The 26,223-nt window shown below is 45.4% G+C and overlaps 1 protein-coding gene across 1 annotated transcript in view; it reads left to right on the top strand.

Annotated features, from left to right (window-relative positions):
• Positions 1-14,898: 14,898 nt before the first annotated feature.
• The window catches only part of PGBD5 (piggyBac transposable element derived 5), a 100,038-nt gene continuing 88,713 nt past the window's right edge, over positions 14,899-26,223 (top strand). Inside the window, exon 1 of the mRNA XM_053607315.1 lies at positions 14,899-15,503. Coding sequence (XP_053463290.1) covers positions 15,167-15,503 — 337 coding nt within the window. The 5' untranslated portion in view covers positions 14,899-15,166. The remainder of the gene's footprint in view (positions 15,504-26,223) is intronic.

Here is a 26,223-nt window from a genome sequence, read left to right as displayed (position 1 = left end):
GGTTGTTCCTGTGTCTGAGAACATCCTGTTGTGCAGGGAAAACGAGGCCTCTTGGAGTGGTCACTGAGTCTCAGATATAAGCGGCTTTGCTTGCACTACTGCCCAACCACACCGTGGGTCTCTGTTAATGCTGCCCTCAAGGCAAGGAACACGGGCGAGGAGCACCACCCTACTTCCTCTACTAAGACACATGCTCCACTGTCCCATGTGCTTCACCCAAAACACAAGTTCAAAGACAAAATGACAGAGTTTTGAGACATCCACCACAGAGCATTAAACTGAGCTGCAAACTCTTGTGAGGACAGAGATCTGTGTGGCCAAGGTCCCTGCAGAGCAACATTAGTCTGGTCTCACTTTTGTTTCCCAAACTTAGACTCTTAAGTAGCTAGAAAAGAGTGGTAGAATAGAAAAGAGATTTGAAAGAAAACATGTTGAATAAAAGACATTGTCTTGAGGGCATGCTGGAGCACATCTTAGTCCTACATAGAAGGCTGAGGCAGGAGGATTACTGCAGCACAGAAGTTTGAGACTTGCCTGGGCAAGAAGGCAATTTTTTTTTTTTTTTTTTTTGAGACAGTCTCACTCTGTTGCTCTGAGTAGAGTGTCATGGAGTCATACCTCACAGCAACCTCAAACTCTTGGGCTTAGAAGATCCTCTTGCATTAGCCTCCTGAGTAGTTGGGACTACAGGTGCCTGCCAAAATGCCCAGCTAGTTTTTTTTTTTTATTTTTAGTAGAGATGGGGTTTTGCTCTTGCTCAGGATGGTCTTAAACCTGCCTTGGCCTCCTTGAATGCTAGGACTACAAGTATGAGCCACTGCACCCAACACATCATCTCTTAAAAAAAAAAAAAGTCTTCTCAGGCCAGACCGAAAAATAATTCTCAACTGGAGGGAGGATGGGGGCTGGAGGGGAAGCCCTAGAAGGCAGCCATCAGAGGTTGCCCTGGAAATAGGTCCTAAACCCTTTTCCTTGAGGCTGAGCCCGGGGAGTACATGAGGTTAGTCAAGACCACAATTGTATGAGAACAGTCATATACATGATAGATTGAAATCACATTTAAGGTAAAAGCATATTTGAAATATATTTTCTGGGCAGCAACTGTGGCTTAGTGAATAGGGCACCAGCCCATATACTGAGGATGGCAGGTTTGAACCTGGCCCCAGCCAAACTGCAACAAAAATTAGCTGGGCATTGCAGTGGATGACTGTAGTCCCAGCTATGTGGGAGTCTGAGATAAGAGAATCACCTAAGCCCAGGAGCTGGAGGTTGCTGTGAACTGTGATGCCAGAGCACTCTACCTAGAGTGACAAAGTGAGACTCTGTCTCTAAAAAAAAAAAAAAAAAAAAAGTGAAATATATTTTCTTAAATCAAAACAAATGATAAAGCCAGGATACTGAGAAAATTTTGTGTGGTTGGTTGAATAATGCTGTCTAAGATATCCATGTCCTAATCCCTCAACCCTGTGAATGTGACCATATATAGCAAAGGAGACTTTGAAGATGTAATTAATTTGAGGATCTTGAGATGGGTGATTATCCTGGCTTATCCATGTGGGCCATAAATATGAAAATGAGGACCCCGTCATGAAACAAACATGGGAATATTTGACTATAGAAGAGGAGCAGGTGATGTGATGATAGAAGCAGATTAGAGTGATGCACTTTAGAGATGGAGGAAGGGGGCTGCAAGCCAAGGAATGTAGGAGACCACCAAGGGCTGACATGGGCAGGGAAGTGGATTCTCCCCTGGAGCCTCCAGAAGGAACCAGCCCTGCCAACACTTGACTTCAGCTCAGTGATCCTGACTTTGGAGTGCTGACCTCCAGTGCTGCAGGATAATGAATGAGTGATACGTTTAAGCTGCTGAGTTCATGGTAATTTGTTATAGCAGCACAAGGAAACTCATACAACTCATAACTGTACACACTGAAGAGGATGGTACACAAGGTGAGCCTGAAGGCAAATTCCTCTATATCGCAAGCCTGCCCGTGGACCCTGCTGTCCTGCTCCTAGACTACCCCTCAAAGGAAAGAAGTTACTGCAAAACCTCAGGATGAATGTGTAGAGGGTGAGTGGGTGGAGGGAGAGTGATGGGTCTTGACAATAACACACTCTTCCCTCCCAACACCCTTCTAACTGCCCTTTGCAGAGAGGGGCTCACTCCTTGCTTTGTACTTGACAATGGACTCTGAGTGACTTCTCAGGCCAGTGCTTTCTCAAGGAGTGCAGCCTGGCAATAATGTATCTGAGCTGTGGTCCAGTTACTGTCCCTGGGGGCTCTTTCCTTCATAGCCAAGCAGGCTGAGATAATAAACTCCCAGAAAATTTGGAGGGAAATGACCACGATGAAATGCAGGAGTGTCATTTTGAGTTTCAGGCTTTCTTCTTGTTCATTCTTGCTTTTGTCCTTGGAAAGTCTCTAGGAAGACGATTTGGGAATGTACAGCTCTTTACATCTCAACAGTGACTTGGCTAGATGGGCAGAGACTTCAGGCAGGGAATGGTAAGAGCCTAGAGAAGAGGCTAGAGACATTCTACCTTTTGAAGGTCTCACTCTAAGCCTTTTTTTCAAGTTCCTCCTGATGTCACCTGTCTCTTCCCATAAAGGGGATTAGCTAAGTTGCCTGGAAAAAAAAAAAAACCCATGTCTCTTCTGCTGTAGGCCTAAATGAGCAACCTTACGGCCAAAGTTACCTATGCTAAGGTGGGGGCATATCCCTTCCAGTCAGGCCCACCTTCCAGTCAGAGTTGGGCCATTTTGTGAGTCTGCAAATCCCAGCCCTCTTCAGGAGGGTAGCACTGCATCTTGAGATAAATGTAAATACAGAGTGTCCATAAAGTTCATGCACAATTTGAAATCGTGTGCAATTTAAAACTGCACACAAACTTTATGCACACCCTGTGTGTATGTTAAGATTTTTACATATACCTTTATATCTATATTTACATATATTGACATAAGTAACTATAAATATTATTCAAAATAGTGATTTTCCCTCCATTTTGGCAAAGTTGAGCACACAGCACTTTCCTCACTCTGTGGTGTTAGTTTAAGATGGCTCAGGCCTCACAGCGTTCCCACTTGTGAGATGTTACAACTAGATTTCATGAGGTCCAATCACCTGCTGAAGGTTATACACCTGCTATGTGGCCTCTTGAGTCGAGCTCAGACTGGGATTTGGCTTGGTCTCCTTTGCCAGGGAGACAAGGCTAGAAGAGGAAAGGAGGGTCACATTGTAGGGGAGTCAGGGAAGGTCCTATGTGGTCTTCGTGGGTTAAACAAAAAGTGCTCTGCAGCCCAAAGAGGAGGCACCGAGGGAGGAGGCATCCCCACTAGTCTTGCCAGGCAGGAGTCTGACAGCAGAACTCTCCAAACTGTGCGGGGTGGGCTCTCCTGGAACATGCTGGGCCAACAGGGTGTCATAGGCTCCCTCCCACCTGTCATGTGTCACTTTTACCCTTATACAGCATTCTCAGGAAAGGGTATTCAAACTGCAGAATTGCAGTAAGTGTCATAACATATTGACCCATCTCGGGAGCTTGTGATTATTATGAGGAGCAAATAAACCTAAGACAAACTAGTACATTTCAGGCACCAAGAAAATGATGCCAGTACTAAAGGGAGGGCTGGCAATCATTGAATTAGAAATATTTCTGGCAGCTCCTCTTTACACAGCCTCATTCTTCTTTCTCCTTTCTAAAGGAATGCTATGCTATTTAGGTTTTCTGAAAGAAATACGGGTAGCATAGTAAACTGTGTGCAATCCTCGCAGCTTAATTCATCCCTGAACAATTAATGTTACCAACCTCATGGTGTTTGGTCTCCCAGTCAATAGAAATAGGTATGAGTTGAAAGGGGGTACACACGTCATGTACTGGCAAGGATTTACCAGGGGTGAGATGAGGTTTGCATGAACAAAAGGGAGACAGTGCTGGTTAAGGAGCAGCCAAAGTGGCCCTTCAAACAAAGGTGAAAAAAATTTTTTTTATTCAATCATAGCTGTGTACATTAATGCAATCATGGGGTACAATGTGCTGGTTTTATATACCATTTGAAATATTTTCACCAAACTGGTTAACATAGCCTTCACCGCATTTTCTTAGTTATGTTAAGACATTTATACTCTACACTTAGTAAATTTCACATGTACCCTTGTAAAATGCACCATAGGTGCAGTCCCACAAATTACCCTCCCTCCACCCATCCTCTCCATTCCCCTCCCTTCCCTCTCCTCTTTCCTCTTCTTCTTGGGCTATAGTTGGGTTATAGCTTTCATGTGAAAGCTACAAATTGGTTCCACAGTAGGGCTGAGTACATTGGATACTTTTTCTTCCATTCTTGAGATACTTTGCTAAGAAGAATATGTTCCAGTTCCATCCATGTAAACATGAAAGAGGTAAAGTCTCCATCGTTTTTTAAGGCTGCATAATATTCCATGGTGTACATATATCACAATTTATTAATCCATTCGTGGGTCGATGGGTACTTGGGCTTCCTCCATGACTTAGCAATTATAAATTGGGCTACATAAACATTCTGGTGCAAAGATCTTTGTTGTAAAGTGATTTTTGGTCTTCTAGATATATGTCTAGTAGAGGAATTGAAGGATCGAATGGCAGGTCTATTTTTAAATTCCTAAGTGTTCTCCAAACATCTTTCCAAAAGGAACATATTAGTTTGCATTCCCACCAGCAGTGCAGAAGTGTTCCCTTTTCTCCACATCCACGCCGACATCTATGGTCTTGGGATTTTGTGATGTGGGCTAATCTTACTGGAGTTAGATGATATCTCAAAGTAGTTTTGATTTGCATTTCTCTGATGATTAAGAATGATGAGCATTTTTTCATGTGATTGTAGGCCGTGTGCCTGTCTTCTTCAGAGAAGTGGCTGGGGAACTTTTAAAAGGGAGAGAGAGAGTCTGGAGCTAGCACTGAAATCACAGCATGTCAAGGCAGAGTTTTGTTGGCAGCTGCCCATTGGCGGTCAAGCTTCTTTACATAAAGCATGTCTTACCAGCATGTTAAATCTCCTTGGATGTGATTTTTAGCATTAAAACGAGGCAAAATGTCTATGAGCAGTTGTCTTGGAGCTCATCTTGGCAGCCACCAGTTTGTGCTGGCTTTGATTGGGACAAGTAGACCTCTGTTCCAATGATTGCGACATCCTGCTAAAGAGAACAGAGCTCTCTTCTCTTGAAGCTGAATGTTAAATCATTTTCAAAGCTTTTCCTCAGTACCGTAAGCTTGGGTTCAAGGATCAGGCAGGTAGCCAAAGTCCACTTCCTATACTATCTCATTTACCAGTGGCCTGAAGGAGGGATACTTTCCAGGACAGAGGAAAGAGCTAAAGCAGAACATGTGAGTCAGCTTTTCCACTCAGGGTATAAATAATTAAAACCAACAGACACCCTTCATGTGCAGCCCCTGTGATTTAGGTATTGCTGATTGTCCTTAAATGGGAATAGGCTGGGGAGCAGATGACAGTCACTGTCGGGAACCAGCATTCACAGCTCAGTCTGGAATTACACCCTCTGAGGGGTGACCATTGACTATTAGCAGAATGACTTTGGAAAATTGAATTCACCTCTCCAAGCTTATGTGTTCTCATCTACAAAGCAGGGATCATGAAAATACTAACTTCACAGGGATGTGCTGCAAGGATTAAGTTAGATATCTCCCATAAACCGGTGAGCATAGCTTCTGGCATATAGAAGGAATACATAAAAGTTGACCATTATTTTTATGACTCTCCCTATTGGTTTTTTTAAGCCTTCAGTGAAGAACCAAGTGTTATTTCTGAAAAATATCCACTACTTGCAATGTTGTAAGGAAGATATATATCTGTGTTGATCTTATTAGAATGAAGTGGGAGGGTGGTGTCCGTAGCTCAGTGGGTAGGGTACTGGCCACATACACCAAGGCTAGCAGGTTCGAACCCGGCTCGGGCCTGCTAAACAATAATGACAACTGAAACCAAAAAAATAGCTGGGCGTTGTGGCGGGTGCCTGTAGTCTCAGCTACTTGGGAGGGTGAGGCAAGAGAATCACTTAAAAGCCCAAGAGTTGGAGGTTGCTTGTGAGCTGTGACGCCACAGCACTCTACCTAGGATGACATGGTAAGATTCTATCTCAAAAAAAAAAAAAAATTACTGAATTGTTTATTAGATAGAAAAATGGTTGGAGGTTACACTAAATTTGATGAAAGTCCTAATATTAAGTGTCTTCTCCTGGTTCTCTTCTCTTTCGCCCACGTTGATCAAGCAGACTGCCTTCTGGCTGGGCCATGGCTCACGGTTTGCTATGTGGGTTTTTTGTTTTTTTTTTGTAGAGACAGAGTCTCACTTTATGGCCCTTGGTAGAGTGCCGTGGCCTCACACAGCTCACAGCAACCTCCAACTCCGATTCTCTTGCTTCAGCCTCCCGAATAGCTGGGACTACAGGCGCCCGCCACAACGCCCGGCTATTTTTTGGTTGCAGTTTGGCAGAGGCCGGGTTTGAACCTGCCACCCTCGGTATATGGGGCCGGAACCTTACCGACTGAGCCACAGGCGCAGCCCTGCTATGTGGGTTTTGTAGGTTGTTAGGTAATTGCCCCAGAGAAAGCCCCTCCCCCAGAAAAGCACCTGCTTTCTAGACCAAGATTAGCTGTCTCACTCTTAAAGTTACAGCTACCCACTGAAAATTTCAAACTTATGGCCTGCCCCTAATGGCTCTTCCGACCAGAGCAGTAACTCCTTATTGGCTATTCTACCGTCCCGTCACCATTCTAAGACTTCCCCTAAGCGAACCTATATAGCTCTCTCTCGCACATGTGCTCTCCCCCCTCTCTCCTCTCTCTTTGCTCCACTCTCTCCCTCCCCTCCTCTCTCTTTGTCTCTTCTCTCTCCACCGCCCCTCTTTTCTCTCTCTCTTTTCTCCTCTCTCCTTTTCTCTCCTCCTTGGTGCTGCTCTGCAGCATCCCTCCCTCACCAATAAAAACCTTTCATACAAGCCTTGGTGGTCTGTGCGATCTCTGCCAGTCGAGTGCCTCCCTTTCACAGGTGACTGGCCTTTCATGGACAATTTCATAAAAACCATTCTTTAGTCATTGTCACAGTAAGGAACCCGTAGGACAGATATGGCTTTATACTAAATCTACAACCATATATCCATTCTATAATGTAGAATTTGACCCTGAAATTCTAGTGTCTAAATTGCATTCCATGCCAGCCACAGGATTCTGAATTTAGGAATGTTGAAAAAGGTATCTAGCTAGCTAGCAAGGAGCTTCTTAAAATACCTGAGACTCTATTACTGAACAACCCTTTCATTTTTGTTAAACACTAACTTCCTCCTGCAGTTTCTCTTTTAAAGACAAATACAGATCAGAAAGGTACTCTGTCAGGTCCCTTTCTTGTTTCTGCTGTTGGAGAACAAGCAGAGTGGGGGTTGGGGTGCTTAAAGAGGGAAGATGTTGCCAAGAGGGCAGGGAGGAGACAGGAGACTAATGTACAAAACTGGAAAGGGCTTTGAGAACAGCAGACTCACTGAGGTATATTCCATTATCTAAGAATATGAAGATTCAACTTTAAACATGTATTTTTTTCTTTGCTTTAAACATTTCATGATGTTCATTTTTTGGGAAAAAAAAAATAACTGATTTCAAACCCTGCAAGTGGGGGTGGTGGTGGTGGAAGGTAGGTTAAAATACTAGTCAGAGTGGTTTGTGCTGCTTTGCAGGGGTCTAGCTACCTTGATTTCATGATGTTCATTTTTTGGGAAAAAAAAATAACTGATTTCAAACCCTGCAAGTGGGGGTGGTGGTGGTGGAAGGTAGATTAAAATACTAGTCAGAGTGGTTTGTGCTGCTTTGCAGGGGTCTAGCTACCTTGAATTATGACATGGAAATGTTAATTATTTAATTAAATCAGAAGAGAAAAAAATTCCTGTGTTGAGAAGCCATTTACCCACCTCTTTCTTAATGTTCACTAATCCTTCCCCTGAATTCCCACTTACCTCATAGATTCCATGCCCGTCATTATGGTTTCTCTCATACTCTCCTGCTCTGCCATATCTGTACCTGTCAAAACTCTATTTGGTAAACCCCAACCCTATGCTGATACTGTCTAACAACAGAATATAGTTAGAGTAAAATACCACAGTGATACCCATTTAACATTAAGTTCTCTATAAATCCATACGTGCTTCTCTAGTCATCTAACTCTGACTCTCCTAGATCACATTTAACCTGCTGCACCTTCTGATTGCCCTAGATCAAATTTAACCTGGGGCACCTTCTGAGTTCCCTAGACCATTTTAAGCTGTTGCACCTACTGACACTCCTAGAACACATTTAACCTGCTGCACCTTCTGACTCTCCTAGATCACATTCAACCTGCTGCACCTTCTGACCCTCCTAGATCACATTCAACCTGCTGCACCTTCTGACTCTCCTAGATCACATTTAACCTGCTGCACCTTCTGACCCTCCTAGATCACATTCAACCTGCTGCACCTTCTGACTCTCCTAGATCACATTCAACCTGCTGCACCTTCTGACCCTCCTAGATCACATTCAACCTGCTGCACCTTCTGACTCTCCTAGATCACATTTAACCTGCTGCACCTTCTGACTCTCCTAGATCACATTTAACCTGCTGCACCTTCTGACTCTCCTAGATCACATTCAACCTGCTGCACCTTCTGACTCCCGTAGATCACATTTAACTGTGGTGCACCTTCCTTCCTCCAACTCCTAGTTTAGTGGCCCTCAATCCTGGCTGCATGTGAAATCACTTGGAAATCTTGAAAATACACCACATGTGAGCAGGTCCTGTCTCCAGAGAATCTGATTCAGCTGCTATGGAACAGTACCGTAGGTATGAGTGTGTTTTTAATGCCCTCTGGGTGAGTCTGACGTGTAGCCAGGACTGAGAACTAAACACCTCTCCCCTCCATCAGGTACAATCAGTAAGAAGAGAATGCTGTGGAAATGTCCACTAACATCTGTGAATGTGTCTACATCGAGTCTTCACTTATTCCATAGGAAGACAAAAGCTTCCACTTCTCCTGTCCAGCTCACCACTTTTCCAGCACTAGGACCAAGCTTTGGCAACTGTTGCCCTTCTCACAGCATCTCTCCTATATCCTCTCTACTGAATCATTCCTACGACCATTCACACATCTGATTTACAAAAAAAAAGTCTCCCCACCCCATATCTTCTTTGGAACCTACCCTTTCTCTCTTCTCTTTGAAGCAAAACTTCTCAAAACTTTGTCTTTACTAACACCCCTATTTATTCTCCCATTCTGAAATCCACCCCAATTATCATTTTGTCCTCTCATTGACAAACGCAGTGGTTCTCAGCCTTCTTATTATATCTCCTAACAGCATTTGACAGTATTCCCCTCCTTCTTGAAATACTTTCCTAGTCTCTAGGACTCTACTTTGTTCCCAGTTATCCAACCGTTGCAGTCTCTTGAGTGATTTCTTCTCATCTCCTGATCTTTAAATGATGTGCTCTAGGAACCATCCTTGGACCTCCTCCGGATCTGTACTCAGTCCCTGGGAGGTCTCATCTATTATGCATCTGCCATTTATCTGCTGAGGACACACATTTTCATCTTCAGCCCAGACCTGGTCCTTGAACTCCAGATTCCCGTCTTCAACTGCCTGTTTTCTAGATCTAGATCCACTTTCCAGATCCAGATGTGTTAAGTTTTACATGTTCAAAGCCAAGCTCCTGTTCTTCCCCTCTAATCCTGCTGCTCCTGCAGTAGCTCAAAAGGACTATGAAGTTCTTCTTAACTTGTCTCTCTCTCTCTTTTTTGTTTTTAGAGATAGGGTCTCTTGCCCAGGGTGTAGCACAGTGGTTCACTATAATCTTCAACTCCTGTGCTTGAAGGATTCTCCCATGTCAGCCGCCAAGTTGCTGGGACTATGGGTGCATGCCACCATGTTCAGCTAATTTTGTTTTATTTTTACTTTTTGCAGAGACGGGATCTTACTATATTTACCAGGCTGGTCTCAAACTCCTGGCCTCAAGTGATCTTCCTGCTTCTGTCTTCCAAAGTACAGTTGCTTGAATGACCTTGGAGCACTTTTATAAGAAATGTGGCATCCCAAAGGCTCTGTGACTCAGAGAAACATATTGTGGGAACAACCTAGAAATCAACAACTCTGAGTTAGAAAATAAGTGCAGTGAGATTCTCAGTGCAAAATTAGCAAAACTTTAGCCAACTACTTTTTTTTTTAATTTATTTATTTTTTTATATTTTGTAGAGACAGACTCTCACTTTGTCACCCTCGGTAGAGTGCCATAGCATCTCAGCTCACAGCAACATCCAACTCCTGGACTTAGGTGATTCTCTTGCCTCAGCCTCCCGAGTAGCTGGGACTATAGGCACCTGCCACAATGCCCGGCTATTTTTTTATTGCAGTTTGGCGGGGGCTGGGTTTGAACCCACCACCCTCGGTATATGGGGCTGAGCCACAGGCACCATCCCAGCCAACTACTTTAATTTATATTTTCATACGTATTTATATTTATATTTAATTTATATTTCAATACGTATGTATTGCAGTGATACATAATAAAAATCTGTCAAAAGAGCTTTCTCAGTAAGTTTAAATCAAAATTAGAAGTAAAAAGAAAACATTGTAGCATGGTTCTCTATGGTAGCATTTTTTCTTGCTTAGTGGTACATAAAACAATTGTGCACCATACCATAATGAAATATGGCCATTAGGCCCAGTTATATAAAAGCAAGAACCAATGGTTTAACAAAACCTAAAAAATCTACATAAGGAATTGCTTTTACCACCTTGAGCTCTTAACCAGAAACTCATAAACCAGAAGCTCAATATTCATCTATAATTATTTAATTACATTTCATAGTTAAATAACTTGGAAGATGTTTTGAAATAATCCAAAGTTAAAAGACCTCAGTGTAATATGGATTCTATAATTCTCCACATAAATGATGTTACTAATAAAAGTTAATGAGGTAGAAATGTCATAACTGCATCAGGTAGGAGGATGCCAGCCAGGTGGGAAAGTTGTTTGTTTTCCAATTGTTTCTACCCTTTTCCCTACTCTGACCACAAGGAGAAGCAGTCACCTATCTTCACAGGCTGGAATATTTTTACTTTTCTTGTTTGGAAGCACTTGCTTAACATGGAAGAAACAGCTAAACAACTCTAAGCTGACATAGTCATCTAATTTTTATTTGACAAGCTTTGATTTCTTTTGTGACCATATAATACTCTTCTCAATGTTGCATCCTGCATGAACTACCAGTATTTGTGAGCCTAGGAAACACAAAGGCCCCAGGATTTCCTTGGGATTGGCACTGTACAAATGCAAATTAGGGACAAAGGAGGACCTGCCTGTCCTTACAACTGTCACTGCTTTGTTCTATGCTTGCTGTGGGTAGCAAAGCAATTCATTTTTAAAAAACACACCTTAGCTGCTGTCTTTTTCATTGGGTAGCTGGAAAAGAGAAGAAACTTTTTCATATAGCCTTTGGGTCCCATTCAATTTTATTTATTTATTTATTTATTTATTTATTGATAGTCTCATTCTGTCACCCATGGCAGGAACCTCAAACTCCTAGGCTCAAGTGATCCTCCTACCTCAGCCTCCCAAGTAGCTGGGACTACAGGTGTGTGTGTCACTACACCTGGCTAATTTTTCTATTTTTTGCAGAGTTGGGGGTCTTGCTTTTGCTCAGGCTGATCTTGTTAGAGTGAAAGAAAAGCAGGCCTAATTCCATTTTGTTTTAACTCTTATTCCTGAGAATCAGTGGGGAGCCAAAGCAGGCCTGACTTCCTTCTGTTATTTTGTTACATTTTATTGCTTTAAAAAAAAAGAAACTGGTTCCACTTGCCTCCCCACCCATTGCATGGTATTTTAAGTGTACCTGGTTAGAACTATTAGAATTATTAGTATTATGTAGAACGTCACTAACTACCCTCGTGACAACCCTCGTGATTATGTTAAGGTGGTCTTCATACCATCCATATATGATACTGAAATGTTAAAAGAACAAGCTTGACTCCATTTTACTATTTACTCCCTTTTACCTTCAAAACTAGTTCCTCTTATTTGCCTTCCCACTGTGTAACTGTAAATGCATTTACTTGTAATTGTGGCCTTAATGATTATAGCTTTTTATGATCATGCCCTTTACAACCCTTACCTGTAAGTTCTCCTCCCTGCATACCCCGCCAGGACACTGTGGTTTGTACCTACTTTGTAAGGAAGAAAAATCACTAAACGCTCTTGTGATTGTAGCGTTGTACAAAATAACCACCTTATCCTCGTGATTCCCCCTACCCCTTTAACTGCTATTTTCGCTTCTGTAATAATGCTTGCTTGCCCCCCAGAAAAGTTTTGTCCTATAAAAACCAGAGGCACAGAACTCGGGGCTGTTCTCAGAAACCCCACGTTGGGAGACTGCAGCAGTCACCGACTGCAATAAAAGCAGCTCTTCAATAAAAGGACTCCTCTTTAAATTTGACTTGTCTGGCAGTGTGAGAGACTCTTGGGCATAACAACCTTAAACTCCCAATCTCAAGCAATCCTCCCACCATGGCCTCCCAGAATGCTAGGATTACAGGCATGAGCAACCATGCCTGGTCTTTCAATTATTTTTTTCATTCAGTTGTTTTTAATACATAACATAAAAATTTGCAGGAGTCTTACACAATTCCTAATTGCAAAATTTGAACTTGAGCTATGGAGTCTTACGTTTGAAGGAGCTAAGAAAATTTCACTCCAAAATATGATTCCTTGGTATAAAGATTATTTTGAATTGAAGGCTGTTCATAATCAGGAAACTCTGAATGAAGACTCTCCTCTACCAACCTAAAATCTTAAAGGACTGCCAGACTCCTTATCACATGCTAATAGTCCTGGCCCTAAGGTCATTTGAAGCACAATGCCTGTCTCTCAGGTTAATCTGCTAGTCAATCTGTCCCCCCCCCATCTACGCATCCCCTCCCCCTTAGCAGCCACTTTCCAGTTTCTCTCCCCCCACCCACCTCTTCTAAAAGGCATCTTTAAAAGCCACTATCACTGGGACTTTAGGAAATCACTCGTTGTTCCCCCCATGCACATGGTATTTGGAAATAAATCTTTCTCTTACTCATCTACCATAACTGTGAGTTGATCTTTTCAGCAAACCAACCGAGGGGGAAAGGGCAAGTTTCCCTGAAGCCCCAACACATTTCTCCTGGAATCTTCAGCCTATGTTTCACCATGATGCATTCTGGTAAGTCCAATTACCTGTACCCTTTTCAAAATCTTTAGGATGGTTAGCACAGTACATAGTATGTTGGTAATCAGCTCTTTTCTTTGGCATAATACTTCAAGATAGTTGAAATGCTTTGGAAACACTTTCTCATTTATCAGTCAATCCATATAGCAAGCAATGTCAACATATGTGAATTCTGTCCTTTTTATATATGGTCTGTTAGTGATGAATGATGCGTGCCATGCAGAGTGCCTGATTTGAGAGAGGAACTGCAGGGACTGGTGGGGGAGGGCACGAGTTGTAAAGGTTCCTACTTGACACTGGAATCTTTTTTTTTGAGACAGAGTCTCACTATGTCATCCTCAGTAGAGTGTTGTTGCAGTTGTCATTGTTGTTTAGCAGGCCCAAGCCAGGTTCCAACCTGTCAGCCCCAGTGTTTGTGGCCAGTGCCCTAACACTGAGCTATGGGCACTGAGCCTTGACACTAGAATTGACCTCACTTGGTGCCAGAATGGTCCTTCATCCTTTCTTGTGTGTGTAGAAGTAGCAATGTGCCTCTCCCTTTTATGTAATTGTTACTCAGTTAATGGCCAGGAGTATTTGCAAGCCCTTTACATCTCTGCGGATTTATTTTACTTCAGAATGAAAGTGACTTTATGACCCAATTACCATTGATGTGACTTATTGCACTAGGGAAGGAGAGGAGAGCAAGAAGACAAAATGTGATTAATGTGTGGCCATCTCTAGGATGACCACCACACATTCCTGCCCTAGAAAGGCGTGTGGAACCTTTCTGTTTTATTGTTTATCAAAGCGTTGTGGCCTGGGTGATAGCACCGTGTTTTAACAGATGAGCGTGTCAGGAGCGAAGGAGTCGTTAGAAATAGGTGCTAGAGTAATCGATATTTGGAAGCAATGAGTATTTTGAGTTCAAAAGATGTCAAACGTCAAATATGATGAGAAATGACTATATACCTAATTACCTTGCTGCCACCCTTAAATTACACGGATATTGAAGCGAGACTGAGTCAGCATTTGACCCCAGAAATGGACCGAGGCGGCCGGCTCCTAATTAGGGAAATATTCCCAGAGGCCTGACAGCGCTTGTATTCAAAGGAGCACGCGGCGCGACCGGCTGTGCCCCACAGAACGCAGCCGCCGCCGCAGGAGTGAGGACCTTGCCTACCTGGAGCGTTTCCGCAGCGCCTGGTTAAGAACCACCGGGGCGGACAGCTCCCCGGCGCCAGGCGCGTACTGCGGAGGACAGCGCTGGGTGGGTCCGTGCTGGTCCCCGGACTCGGGCGCCAGGAAGGACCGGATGAGCGCCCCCTGCCCCATGCCCCCGTTCCCTCTCCCCCCGACCTGGAGATCCAGCGCAGGGCCTGCTGGTGGCAACGCGTCCCGGCAGGAGGGGACTGACCGGAGCCGCCCGCTGCGCTCCACCTTCCCGCCAGCCACGGGCGCTCGCCCCGCCCCTCCCGCAGGGGAGGACGGGGACGTCCCCGACGCAGGCCCCGCCCCGCTCTCGCGGTTGCCGCCCGGGCCGGTCTCCCGATTGGCCGACGGGCTGGAGGTGCGAGAAGGCGGAGCTCGCGCCTGGGCAGGTCGGCCGCCGAGCGCCGGATGCTGCGGCCCGGAGCGCGGGGACGCGGCGGGCCCGGCGGCGGCGGCGCCTGATCCTGGGCCGCGGCTTCCACCTCCGCCCGCGCGGCTGGCCTCCAGCCGCGGCCCGCAGTCTGCGGCGCTCGAGCTCCGAAGGCGCTTCCCCGGGCGCTGGGCCCGAGGTGGCCAAGACGGCGGGCCGGCCGGGCGCGGGGCGGCGGGCGCTGTGCTGCGGACTGCGCTGGTGGGGGGCGGCGGGCCCGGGGCCCGGCGCGTGCGGCTGGGAGGCGCTGTGGGGCGCCGGCGCGCGGGCGGCGGCCGGGGCCATGGCCGAGGGCGGCGGGGGCGCGCGGAAGAGGGCGCCGGCGCTGCTCGAGGCGGCCCGCGCGCGCTACGAGAGCCTGCACATCTCGGACGACGTGTTCGGCGAGTCGGGCCCGGACAGCGGCGGGAACCCGTTCTACAGTACCTCGGCAGCCTCGCGCTCTTCCTCCGCTGCCTCGTCGGACGACGAGCGCGAGCGCCCCGCCCCCCCGGGGGCCTCCGCCGGCCCGCCGCTGCTCGGCGTCTGGGACGCGCAGGAGCCGGAGGAGGACCAGGCCGGCGCGGGCTGGAGCGCCACGCTGCGGGACCGCCCGCCGCCGCGCTTCGAGGACACCAGTGGTAAGGGCGGCTGGCGGGGTGCGGCGTGAGGGCTGGGCGCTGGGAACCTCGCTGGGCGGCCCGGAGGAGAGATGAGCACAGGGGCGGAGGAGTCCCAGGGGTTTGTGGGGCTGGCTTGGCTGTGGCAGCTGTGCCTTTCAGGAAGTAGACGAGGTTTCCAAACCCGGATTTAAAGTGCGAAATTAGTCTGCGGTCGGAAGCTGCAAAGGAATGAGGGGAAGGGATAAGACGAGACCGTGTCCAGCAGGGGACCAGGGCGAGGAGGGGCCTTCCTTCAATTGCTGGGAGTGTTCTTCGCTGCAAGCCGCTCATACCTGTGGGGTCGGACTTTAGGGGCGGCTTCAAGTTAGGCTGTTTTAGTTGAGGGGACTCTGAAAGTCTGTCTTGGCTGGGTGTGTGTGTGGGGGGGGGGGTTTGCAGGGATGTCCCCAGAGCAAGTCTGACCAGGTGGTGGGTGAGGCAGGAGGCAGTTTAACCAAGGGAGAGGCCCCCACTCATGGCGCCGTTACTCAACTTCGTGTTTTTTTGTTAGTCTGAGAAACTTTCCTCCTCTGTCAGAGGAAAGTGAGACTCTGTCTCACAAATAAACAAACAAACATAGAAGAGTGAAGGGACTGGATTCAGCAGTTAAGGTGCTTGCCCTTCCATCCCGAGGTACCGTGGCCTGTATTCTACCTTGCACTGTGGTAGCAGACAAGCCCCGGATACCTGGAGAACGTGGCCATAGTGCAGACAGCAGGGCCCCACTTCTTCTTTACTGCTCTTTTCGTGGCCGTTGGCTTTGATCATACTCACTCTGCTGATGCTCTGCCACCTTTGAAAGATGGAGACCAGCTATTTCTAGCTGCCTCTGGTGCTGTTTTCCTTGTTCCACGGCCTTCTGTGGCAGGCCCTTGTTGCTGCACACCATGTTCTTCATACACGCAGCCTGTGTGGATGAAGGCCAGGGAGTGGCCTCTGTGTGCTTGCTGGGGCTTTTCCTGTGGCTGTCTCTGATTATTGTTCTACCACTCAGGAACCCATCCCATAGACAAGGAGGCCCAAGGGAGCTCTGGCTGGTGCCAGAATTTAGTTCTGGACATCATGCCGCAGCCAGCTGGGAGGCTGGCAGGTTTGTACAGACTGTGTGAGTAGGGAGTGGTTTGCAGACCTTTGGCAGGCTGCCGTGTATGTACAGAGCTACAGCTGGGCTTGCAAAGTTGGAGTTAGCTGTGTAGTGCTATGGTGGGTACATTTTACAGCATGTGCATTAGGGCTGTGGTTAAGAGTTTGGGGATTTTCAGAATTACTCACTCTATAGAGTCCTTTTATACCACCATGCATTTTCCAGGCTGTCATTAAGTTCTCCCTCCTCCGGTGGCTGTGGCTCAGTGGGTGGGTCTCCGGCCCCATGTACTGAGGGTGGCAGGTTCGAGCCTGGCCCTGGCCGAGTTCGCAACAAAGAATGGCCAGGCGTTGTGGCAGATGCCTGTAGTCCCAGCTACTCGAGTGGCTGGGGCAAGAGAATTGCCTAAGCCCAGGAGTTGGAGGTTGCTGTGAGCTGTGACGCCATAGCACTCTACCGAGGGTGACAAAGTGAGACTCTGTCTCTAAATAAATAAATGTTCTTCCTGCTCTGGACACTGTCTTCTATATTGGCTGCTTAAGAATTATATAAGTCCAGAGCCCTGGTTTGGCAGACTTTGTGCTGTGAGAATCTGTGGTCCAATTTCAGTCTTGGAACATATGAGATACAAGTCCACCTGGAAGAACATAGCAGGTCTCTATGTATCTTTTTTATTTTTTATTTTTTTTTGAGACAGAGCCTCAAGCTATCGTCCTGGGTAGAGTGCCGTGGTGTCACAACTCACAACAACCTCCGACTCCTTTCCTCAGCCTCCCAAGTAGCTGGGACTACAGGTGACCGCCACAATGTCCAGCTATTTTTTGGTTGCAGCTGTCATTATTGTTTGGCAGGCCCTGGCTGGATTCGAACCCGCCAGCTCAGGTGTATATGGCTGGTGCTGTAGCCTCTTGAGGCAACATAGGGAACTTGTGCTAGGTTAAGCCCAGTTGTGAGTAAGAACCATGAACATGCTGATGTGAGAGGGGTGAACACACTGATGTGCAGTTTACAGCAATTTTATATTTTTTGGTAACCTTTATTGTTGCAGGTTTTTTTTTTTTTTTTTTTGGCCAGGGACAGGTTTGAACCTGCCACCTCCTGTATATGGGACCTCCGGTATATGGGGCCAGTGCCCTACTTCTTGAGCCACAGGCACCGCCCTTTTTTGGTAACCTTTAAATGGGAGAAATTCTGCAGCACAGCCATTTAATCTAGGCACTGCAGCCCTTATGGTCGTGAAGAACAATATTGTGTGTCATTTGGTATTAGATTCAAATTCTGCATTTTGCTGAGTTCACACTAGTGGCTAAGGGTCACAGACAAGACTTTTACCCAAAGGCATTTGTGGTTATTTGTTTTTATACTCAGTTTTGTTTTCTGTTCTATGTGGGAGGTTGCCTTTTACTTTTAATTCTAATTTAGAATTTACTCTTGGCATATCTCTCACTGAGGGAAATTTGGGGTGAGGGGATGGAGAGATGATGTTGATGGCTTGTTAGACTTGAATTCAAATTTCCCTGAATCAATGGAACACTATTTAGGGGGGGGCTGAAAAATGGATGCAGAAGTATGGGGTTGGCCAGAGAACCCCATACTTGTTCCTACCAGTATGGGGAGAGATGAGTGTGCTCACCTGCCAGCTGTACCCCAGCCATTCTGAGGGCCCAGAGGTTCAGCTCAAGGTTTATCAGAGTACAGTATCTAAGATACTCCCACAGCCATGCCTTCCCTACTGGCAAGGAATGCAGCCTGGATCTCTCTTGCATCTTTGTTCCCCAGTTTATTAATAAATCTCACTGGGTGGGCAGGGTGGTGTGGGGAGGAAAGCATGATGGCATTTCCATCTGTAATTAGGCTTTATAATAGAAAATCTATAATCCAGATAGTTGCTGCTGCTGGAACCAAAGAAGGAAAGCATAGGATTCAAGACTTACAGAGGAAGTTTGCTGCTATGTAAACAGTGTATATGAATGTACATGGTGTGTATATATGTAAATGTGCATGATAGTAAATGTGTATATGTAACTGTGTCATGTAAACGTGTATTGCTTATGCTAATTGGGCTAAATAGAGTTTTAATTTTTTTTAATCAGAAAGAGATTGTAACTACTGTCTTTGAGCTCTCTGTGCATTGAGCTATGGTCGGAATTGCTATATATCCCCCCTTGTGGAGGGAGTGCCCACAGTAGGGTGCATCTGGTGCCTAGCTGTGAGGAGGAGGGGAGGGGAGCAGTGTTAGCCCTGTGCCAGCCCTACCTGCAGCATTTCTATGGTTAAGGCTGGGAATCCCAACCATACTTAAGGCTGTGGAGTGTTCCCAGCCCCTTCAACATATTTAGCTTCCTACATCAGCACTTACTGATGAAGAGGGGCCTCTCCCACCCCTCTGTCTACTCTCTCACCTCCCCCAGGCTCTGGCTGTCCTCTGGTGTGGTCCCCTTGGGGTGACTTAAATGCCCTGTGCTTTAAGGGCTGGCTTGACAGGCCTTAAAACTTGTATGGATGGAGGGTCAGTCCCCCAGAAACCAAAATGATTACTGGGAGTGCAGAGCCTGCAATTCTCTTAACCAGACTAGCAGCTTATCCCCCTAAAATAATCCCTCAGCCTGTCAGCCTCACCTGTCCCAGTACAGCAAGGGAGCTCACTCTTTGCAAACAGTGCATGCCAGGCTGCTTTTTGAGTCTCTGCCCTTTTGGTTTCTTATTCTAGGCAGTCTTGTGATTCGGAGGAGGCAAAGGAACTGACAGATTCACAGATGTTCAAGGACTCTGTCTGCTTGGCTCTGTCAGACCTTTGTCGTGACTGGCTGGGATCCGAGCTGTTCACTCTTAGGGATTGGACTTCATAGAAGAGGTTTGTTTTGGGTTGTTTTTTTTTTTTTTTTGCTTTTTTGCCCATGTACCATATTAGGAACCCTCTAATCCGTTTATTCAAGTGGGGAGGCATGACCTTGAGAAGCTGTGGAGGAACATATGGCATCAGAGATTAACGTTGTTGTATTTTATCTTTTGCGTTTGTTGTTGATTTGTGTGGTTTAAAGTCATTTTGACAAGTAAGAGAAAAAAATCTTTCTCTGCTAGGTGGGGTGTGAGCAGTGGTTTCTATCTTTAGCTCTGTGCCAGGTTCTGTGGCTCCAGGAAGATCTTTACATCTTGGTGAGCTAAGGAAATGCTGCGTGGTGATTAAGCTCAGGCCTGTGTCATCTTGAGGGGACCACACAGAATTCCGAGAAGGGAATTCCTGGGAGAGCTGTTTCGCTCTGTCCCCCAGAGTCTCCTGTGGAGGTGAAACTTGAGCTGCTGCTGCTACTGCTAATGGCCAGCAGTTCTCACTTGCCATTCTCCTTTTCTATATCTTCACACTTAATCTTCCGCTGACTTTTAGCAGAGTGGCTGCCATCTCCACTTTATAGGGGAAGGACAGGTGTGTATTTTGGTCTGAGTGTGGGGATGATGAGATTACCTGCTTACCTGATCACTGTCCAACTTGTTAGACTCAGTCAGGAAAGGTAATGCTTGTGTTGTTTTGTTTTGTTTTTTTAAGCTAGAACTTTGTTTTAGTCAAAAATATTTATTTTCATAGTTTAAAATTAATTGCTTTTACCTTTGTAGAGGGGAGGGTATATGGTTGTGTGAGTTTTAACACATGAATGTATTGTGTAATCAACACTGCCATCAGGGTACAGAAGAGACAAATCTAGAATTTTATCTAGCTCTTAGTTAGCTCCCCCGTCAGTAGGAGCTTAGAGCTGTTTTCCAGAAGGTAGGGCTTTAAATACCCTGGAACAGAGTGGTTTAAGGGAAGTCTAGTTCTCAGTATTAGAGTTTGAAACTCACCTTTATTTTTAAGAAATGTGATTTATATATATATATATTTTAAGAAATATGATTTATATATATATATATTTTTTTTTTTTTTGAGACAGAGTCTCACTTTGTTGCCCTGGGTAGAGTGCCGTGGCGTCCCAGCTCACAGCAACTTCAAACTCTTAGGCTTAAGCAGTTCTCTTGCCTCAGCCTCCCAAGTAGCTGGGACTACAGGTGCCTGCCACAATGCCTGGCTTTTTTTGGGGGGCGGGGAGTTGTAGTTGTCGTCGTTTGGCAGCACCCAGCTGGGTTTGAACCCGCCAGCTCTGGTGTATGTGGCTGGCGCCCTAGCCGCTGTGCTACAGGTGCCAAGCCCATATATTTTTTCTTATTAAAAAGTATTATACATTTTAGGCAGCACCTGTGGCTTAGTGGGCAGGGCGCCAGCCCCATATACCAAGGGTGGCAGGCTCAAACCTGGCTTCTGCCAAATTGCAACAAGAAAATAGCCGGGTGCTGTGGTGGGCGCCTGTAGTCCAGGCTACTCGGGAGGCTAAGGCAGGAGAATCACCTGAGCCCTGGAGTTGGAGGTTGCTGTGAGCTGTTTGAGGCCACGGCACTCTACCGAGGGCAATAGGATGAAACTCTGTCTCTAAAAAAAAAAAAAATTATACATTTATTTTAGAAAATAAAAAGAAAAATGATAAATTTTAAAACCCCATTATCTTTCATCAACCAGACATAGCCACAGTTGACACACTGAGTGTATGCTTCATATATCTTAGGTTACATATTGTTGGGTTTCCTGATTTTTTTTTTTTTTTTAAGAGACAAAGTCTCACTTTGTTGCCCTTTGTAGAGTGCTATGGCATCACAGCTCACAGCATCACAGCAACCTCCAACTCCTGGGCTTAGGTGATTCTCTTGCCTCAGCCTCCCAAGTAGCTGGGACTACAGGCACCTGCTACAACACCCGGCTTGGGATTCTTGATTTTTAACTGTAATTGATATATTGTGAACATTTTCCATTTAAACTTTTAAAAAGTTAGTTTATTGAATTCTTAATACTCACCTGTCCCTTTCATTAGAATAAAGTTTATTGCCCCACTAACTCCCTCTTTTTTTGCTATGAAGTCAGTGCTATGATGACTATTGTTGAAGCTAGAGTTTGTGTACACATCCTTAATTTAGTCCTTAGCTTGAAATTATCAAAATACTATTGAAGTAAGGATGTGAAAAAGACTTCCAGAAATGTATCTTCTTAGACTCCTGCCAGCAGTATAACTAGAGGTTCCATTAGAATAGCAGTCCTTAACCTTTTTGGCACCAGGCACCAGGTCCATGATGGGGTTGGGGTGTTGCGTGACCAGAGACGTGAACGAACGGCAGCTTTGCTGTGGGTGTAAACTCGCTCCTTAATTATTAAATCAAGAAACAGACTACACACAATTAGATGAGATGAGATGGCATGTAGCAAAAATCTTTATTCCAGGTTTTGACTTTATACTTTTCTAGTCACGTACACACTTAATCTGTTATCTATTAGTTTCATCATTATCTTATTTTACCTATCTGAAATTAACTTGAAAGGAAATATTTTGTTATCATATCAATACAATCAACTTTGTAGTAAACCTCTTCTTCTAAACATTGACTAATTCCTGAACAGGTATCTAAAGAAAGATCACAAAGAAGAAAGTAGCCACAGGGGAACAGAGTTAATAGAAGAATATCTTCAAGCATTCACTCAGTTTACTCAGTATGAAGTAATGACTGTGACCTTCCTTCAGGGCAGAGCACCTATAGACCTCTGACAATATGTTGTTTTTTTTGTTTTTTTTTTTAAATTAAATCGTAACTGTATACATTGATATGATCATGGGGCATCATACACTTGCTTCATAGACCATTTGACACATTTTTATCACAGTGGTTAACATAGCCTTTCCGGCGTTATCTCAGTTACTGTGCCAAAACCTTTACATTCTACATTTACCAAGTTTCGCAAATACCCCTGTAAGATGCACCACAGGTGTGATCCCACCGATCCCCCTCCCTCTACCCACCCCCCCCTTTCCTACTTCCCCCTATTGTTAAGTTGTAACTGGGTTATAGCTTTCATGTGAGAGCCCCAAATTAGTTTTATAGTAGGGCTGAGTACATTGGGTACTTTTTCTTTCATTCTTGAGATACTTTACTAAGAAGAATATGTTCCAGCTCCATCCATGTAAACATGAAAGAGGTAAAGTCTCCATCTTTCTTTAAGGCTGCATGTTTGCTGGGTGGCTCCTCCAGACTCCACGCTGCACTGGGGTGAGCCGTGTCAGAGGAGTCACCAGGCTCCTGTGATCCAGTTCCCAGAGACCTCTTGAACTCTCCCACCCGAGACAGATGCCGATTGAGACAGTTGATTTGGACCTTTTGAACTGGGCTAATAGACTGAGGACTTTTCAGGCGGTGCCCTGGGTGTGCGGTTGTAGGAAGGTTTGATTCTCCTTTTCCAACTGGGGCCAGAGGTGGGCGGGCGGGGTGACTTAATTGCTGATTTTTCCACACAGCTGAGACTTCAAGCCAGAGTAGAAGTTGCAATAGGATCGAACAGAAACCAGCTGAAAACAAGACAGAACCACTTTGCTCCACCACACCAGACAGGGCCCCAGTTTCTCAGGCCACAACACTGTACGGCCCCTCGATAAAGCCCCAGGGGAAAAACCAAAGGGAGTAAAATAACCATGGGGCGGAATCAGCGGAAAAACTCTGGTAACATGAATAACCAGAATAGATCAACCCCCCCAAGAAAAGATACGGCAGATGTGATTGAAGATCCCATTCATAAACAACTGGCTGAGATGTCAGAAATCGAATTCAGAATTTGGATTGCAGACAAGATTAATAAAATGGAATTAGGAATTCGAGGAGAAATTCTAAAGTTGTCTCAAGAATTTAACGAATTTAAAGACAAAACCACCAAAGACTTAGACACACTGAAGCAAGAATTTACAGCCCTCAAAGATATGAAAAATACAGTAGAATCCCTCAGCAACAGAATGGAGCAAGCAGAAGAAAGGATTTCTGACATTGAAGATAAAGTCTTAGAACGCTCCCAATCTCTCAAAGAGGAAGAGAAATGGAGAGCAAAAACAGATCACTCACTCAGAGAGCTCTCAGATAATTCGAAAAAAAGCAATATGTTGTTAACATAAGTCAACCCTCTGGCCCACATCTCTGAGGAAGGGCAGCATGCCCTTTGATCTCAGGCTTCACTGGTTCAGAGAAAGGCCTAAGGAATTTACAACTCCAAAAAAGCCTAACTCTGCGTGTAACCCAGGGGGGTCAAAGTCCCTTAAGCCTCTGGAAGAAAAGCAAGTAATTTTAAACTCACACTGAATTCACTTTGTGTGCTTGATGTAGGATATGTTTATTTCTAAATATTATCCTACGTTGGGGGATATATTTTTAGGATGATTCAGTTACATTATATTTATCTCAGATCATCAAGCATAAGAGTCTTATAAGGAACACACAACCTAGACTCTTGCACATGCAGTTTATGGTTGGGTTCAAGTTCCTATGAGAATGTAATGCAGCCACTGATCTGACAGGAGGTAGAGTCCAGGTTGTGATGTTAGCGATGGACAGTGGCTGTAACTACAGATGAGGCTTCCTTCCCTCACCAGCTTCTCACCTCTTGTTGTGTGGCCTGGTTCTTAACAGGCCCCAGACCAGTACTGGTCCATGGCCCTGGGGTTGGGGACCATATCATTGGAACATATTCTTGCTTACAAGGCAGCAAACCAAAGTGTGGTTCCCACCAGTAGGGTGGCTTTTAGAAGAGTATTTCATTTAGCCACTGGTGCATAGCACAACTAATTCTTACAGGGGTTTATCTGTGTCACCACCACCCAGATTGCAGTAAAGAAACTTCCCAGAATCCTGGAGGTCCTGCCCCTGTCCCCTCCCAGTCATTACCTCCCCAGAGGTAGCCATTATTCTGAGTTTCATCACCATAGGTTAATTTGACCCATCATACTGTTTTATCTGTAAGATTCATCCGTATTATTGCACGTAGCAGTCAGTGTCTTTATATTGCTGTATAGTATTCCATTGTACAAATACACTGTGGGTTCAGTGGGCTTTGGGGTTGTTCCTAGTTTGGGGCTTCTGTGAGTGAAGCTGCAGTAAACATTCTTGTGTGTGCACAAGCATATACGTCATTTCTTCCAGGCGGTGTGCCTAGGAGTGGGATTGCTGGGTCATAGTTTAGGTGTGTCTTTCACTCTTGGCATGTTGATATTTGGGTAATAATGCTTTGTTCTGGGGACCTCTCCTGTGCATTATAGGGTGTTCAACAGCATTCAAGCCCTAGACCCACCACAGACCACTAGCACCCTGCTTCCCCAGTTGTGGCAACTAGTGTGCCTCCAGACATTGCCAAATGTTCCCTGGGGGGCAGGCAGGATCACCAGTATCACCAGTTGTTAAGCACCACTGCTTGAGAAGTGCTGCCAAACAGTTTTCCAATTTACATTCCCACCAGTGGTATAGGATTCAGCCAGCACATTGAACCCTGCTGGGATAAAAGAAGTAAGACATGCCCCTTGGTGTCCAGCAGGATAGACAGCGGAGAACAGGAGGGAAGAGTCTTGCAAATTCTGTGATCAGGGTAAACACAGACTTGTACAAGATTCCAGAGGTGTGGCACCTCCTCCAGCTGGGCTAGGAGAGAGGCAGCGTTTCAGGCCCCTAGGCTGCATTTTGAAGAATAAATGAAAATTAGGTGAAGAGAAAGATAAAGTGTCTCAAACAAGAGAGCACTTTGGGCAAAGGCATAGGAGGGTAGGATGGGGAAGAGTGAGCCATTTTTGCTCATAGGCAGCCCATCCACTAAAGTGAGCTACCTTTCTTAGGCCTTAGTGAAAAGATCTTGAAATTTGACACTTCTAATTACCTTTGCAGGTAAGTGTAGCTGGGAACTAAACTCCAGGTTCACCTGGATATGGATTTACCCAGCAAATGCTCCATCCCACTGGGAGGGATATTGGGCAGGTTTGGTGAGAAATGAATATTTGGGTGGAATCCCTGGGAAAGTACTGGGGTCAGTCCTTTAAGGAGGAAAGAGAAAATGAAGACAAAGAAATGTGGTAAAATCTCTTCCTTCACTAGTAAGAAGAAGTACAGTTTTTTGTTGTTGTTTTTTTTTTGAGACAGAGTCTCACAGCAACCTCCAGCTCCTGGGCTTAAGCTCTTTCCTCAGCCTCCCTAGTAGCTGGGACTACAGGCGCCCGCGACAGCACCCAGCTATTTTTTGGTTGTAGTTGTCATTGTTGTTTGGCAGGCCCTGGCTGGATTTGAACCTGCCAGCTCCGATGTATGTGGCTGGTGCCCTAGCTGCTAAGCTACAGGCGCCGAGCTGCAAGCTAGTTTTATAAATTCTTAAGGCCTAGGTTACCATGAGAAGGATGTTGCAGGAGTGTTCTTGGGCTTCTATGAGAAGCCTTTCTTTCTTTCAAACTTTACTTTTCCTGGGTATCCTCCCTCATTCTTTCTTACAAGGGGATGTCATGCTGGGAGGATGTTAGAATACCTCAAATACCTTCTACAATCTGTGGAAAGGTTGAGTTTGCCTAGCTGCTAATTCTTTCTCCTTATTCGTGAATTACAGGAAGAATTATTACAAAAGAATGAACTACTGGCCAGATTTGGGTGTACATTGAAGAAATCACTTTGTTAAGACGTTTAGAATCACACGTCTTCCTACTTCTGATAGCACTGTCATTGCCCATTGCCGCTGGCTTTAACCAGCATGTC

The sequence above is a fragment of the Nycticebus coucang genome, chromosome 10, assembly GCF_027406575.1.
Source record: "Nycticebus coucang isolate mNycCou1 chromosome 10, mNycCou1.pri, whole genome shotgun sequence".
NCBI lineage: Eukaryota > Metazoa > Chordata > Mammalia > Primates > Lorisidae > Nycticebus > Nycticebus coucang.
Note: the sequence above shows the minus strand (reverse complement) of the source record. Positions and strands in the feature narration are given on the sequence as shown.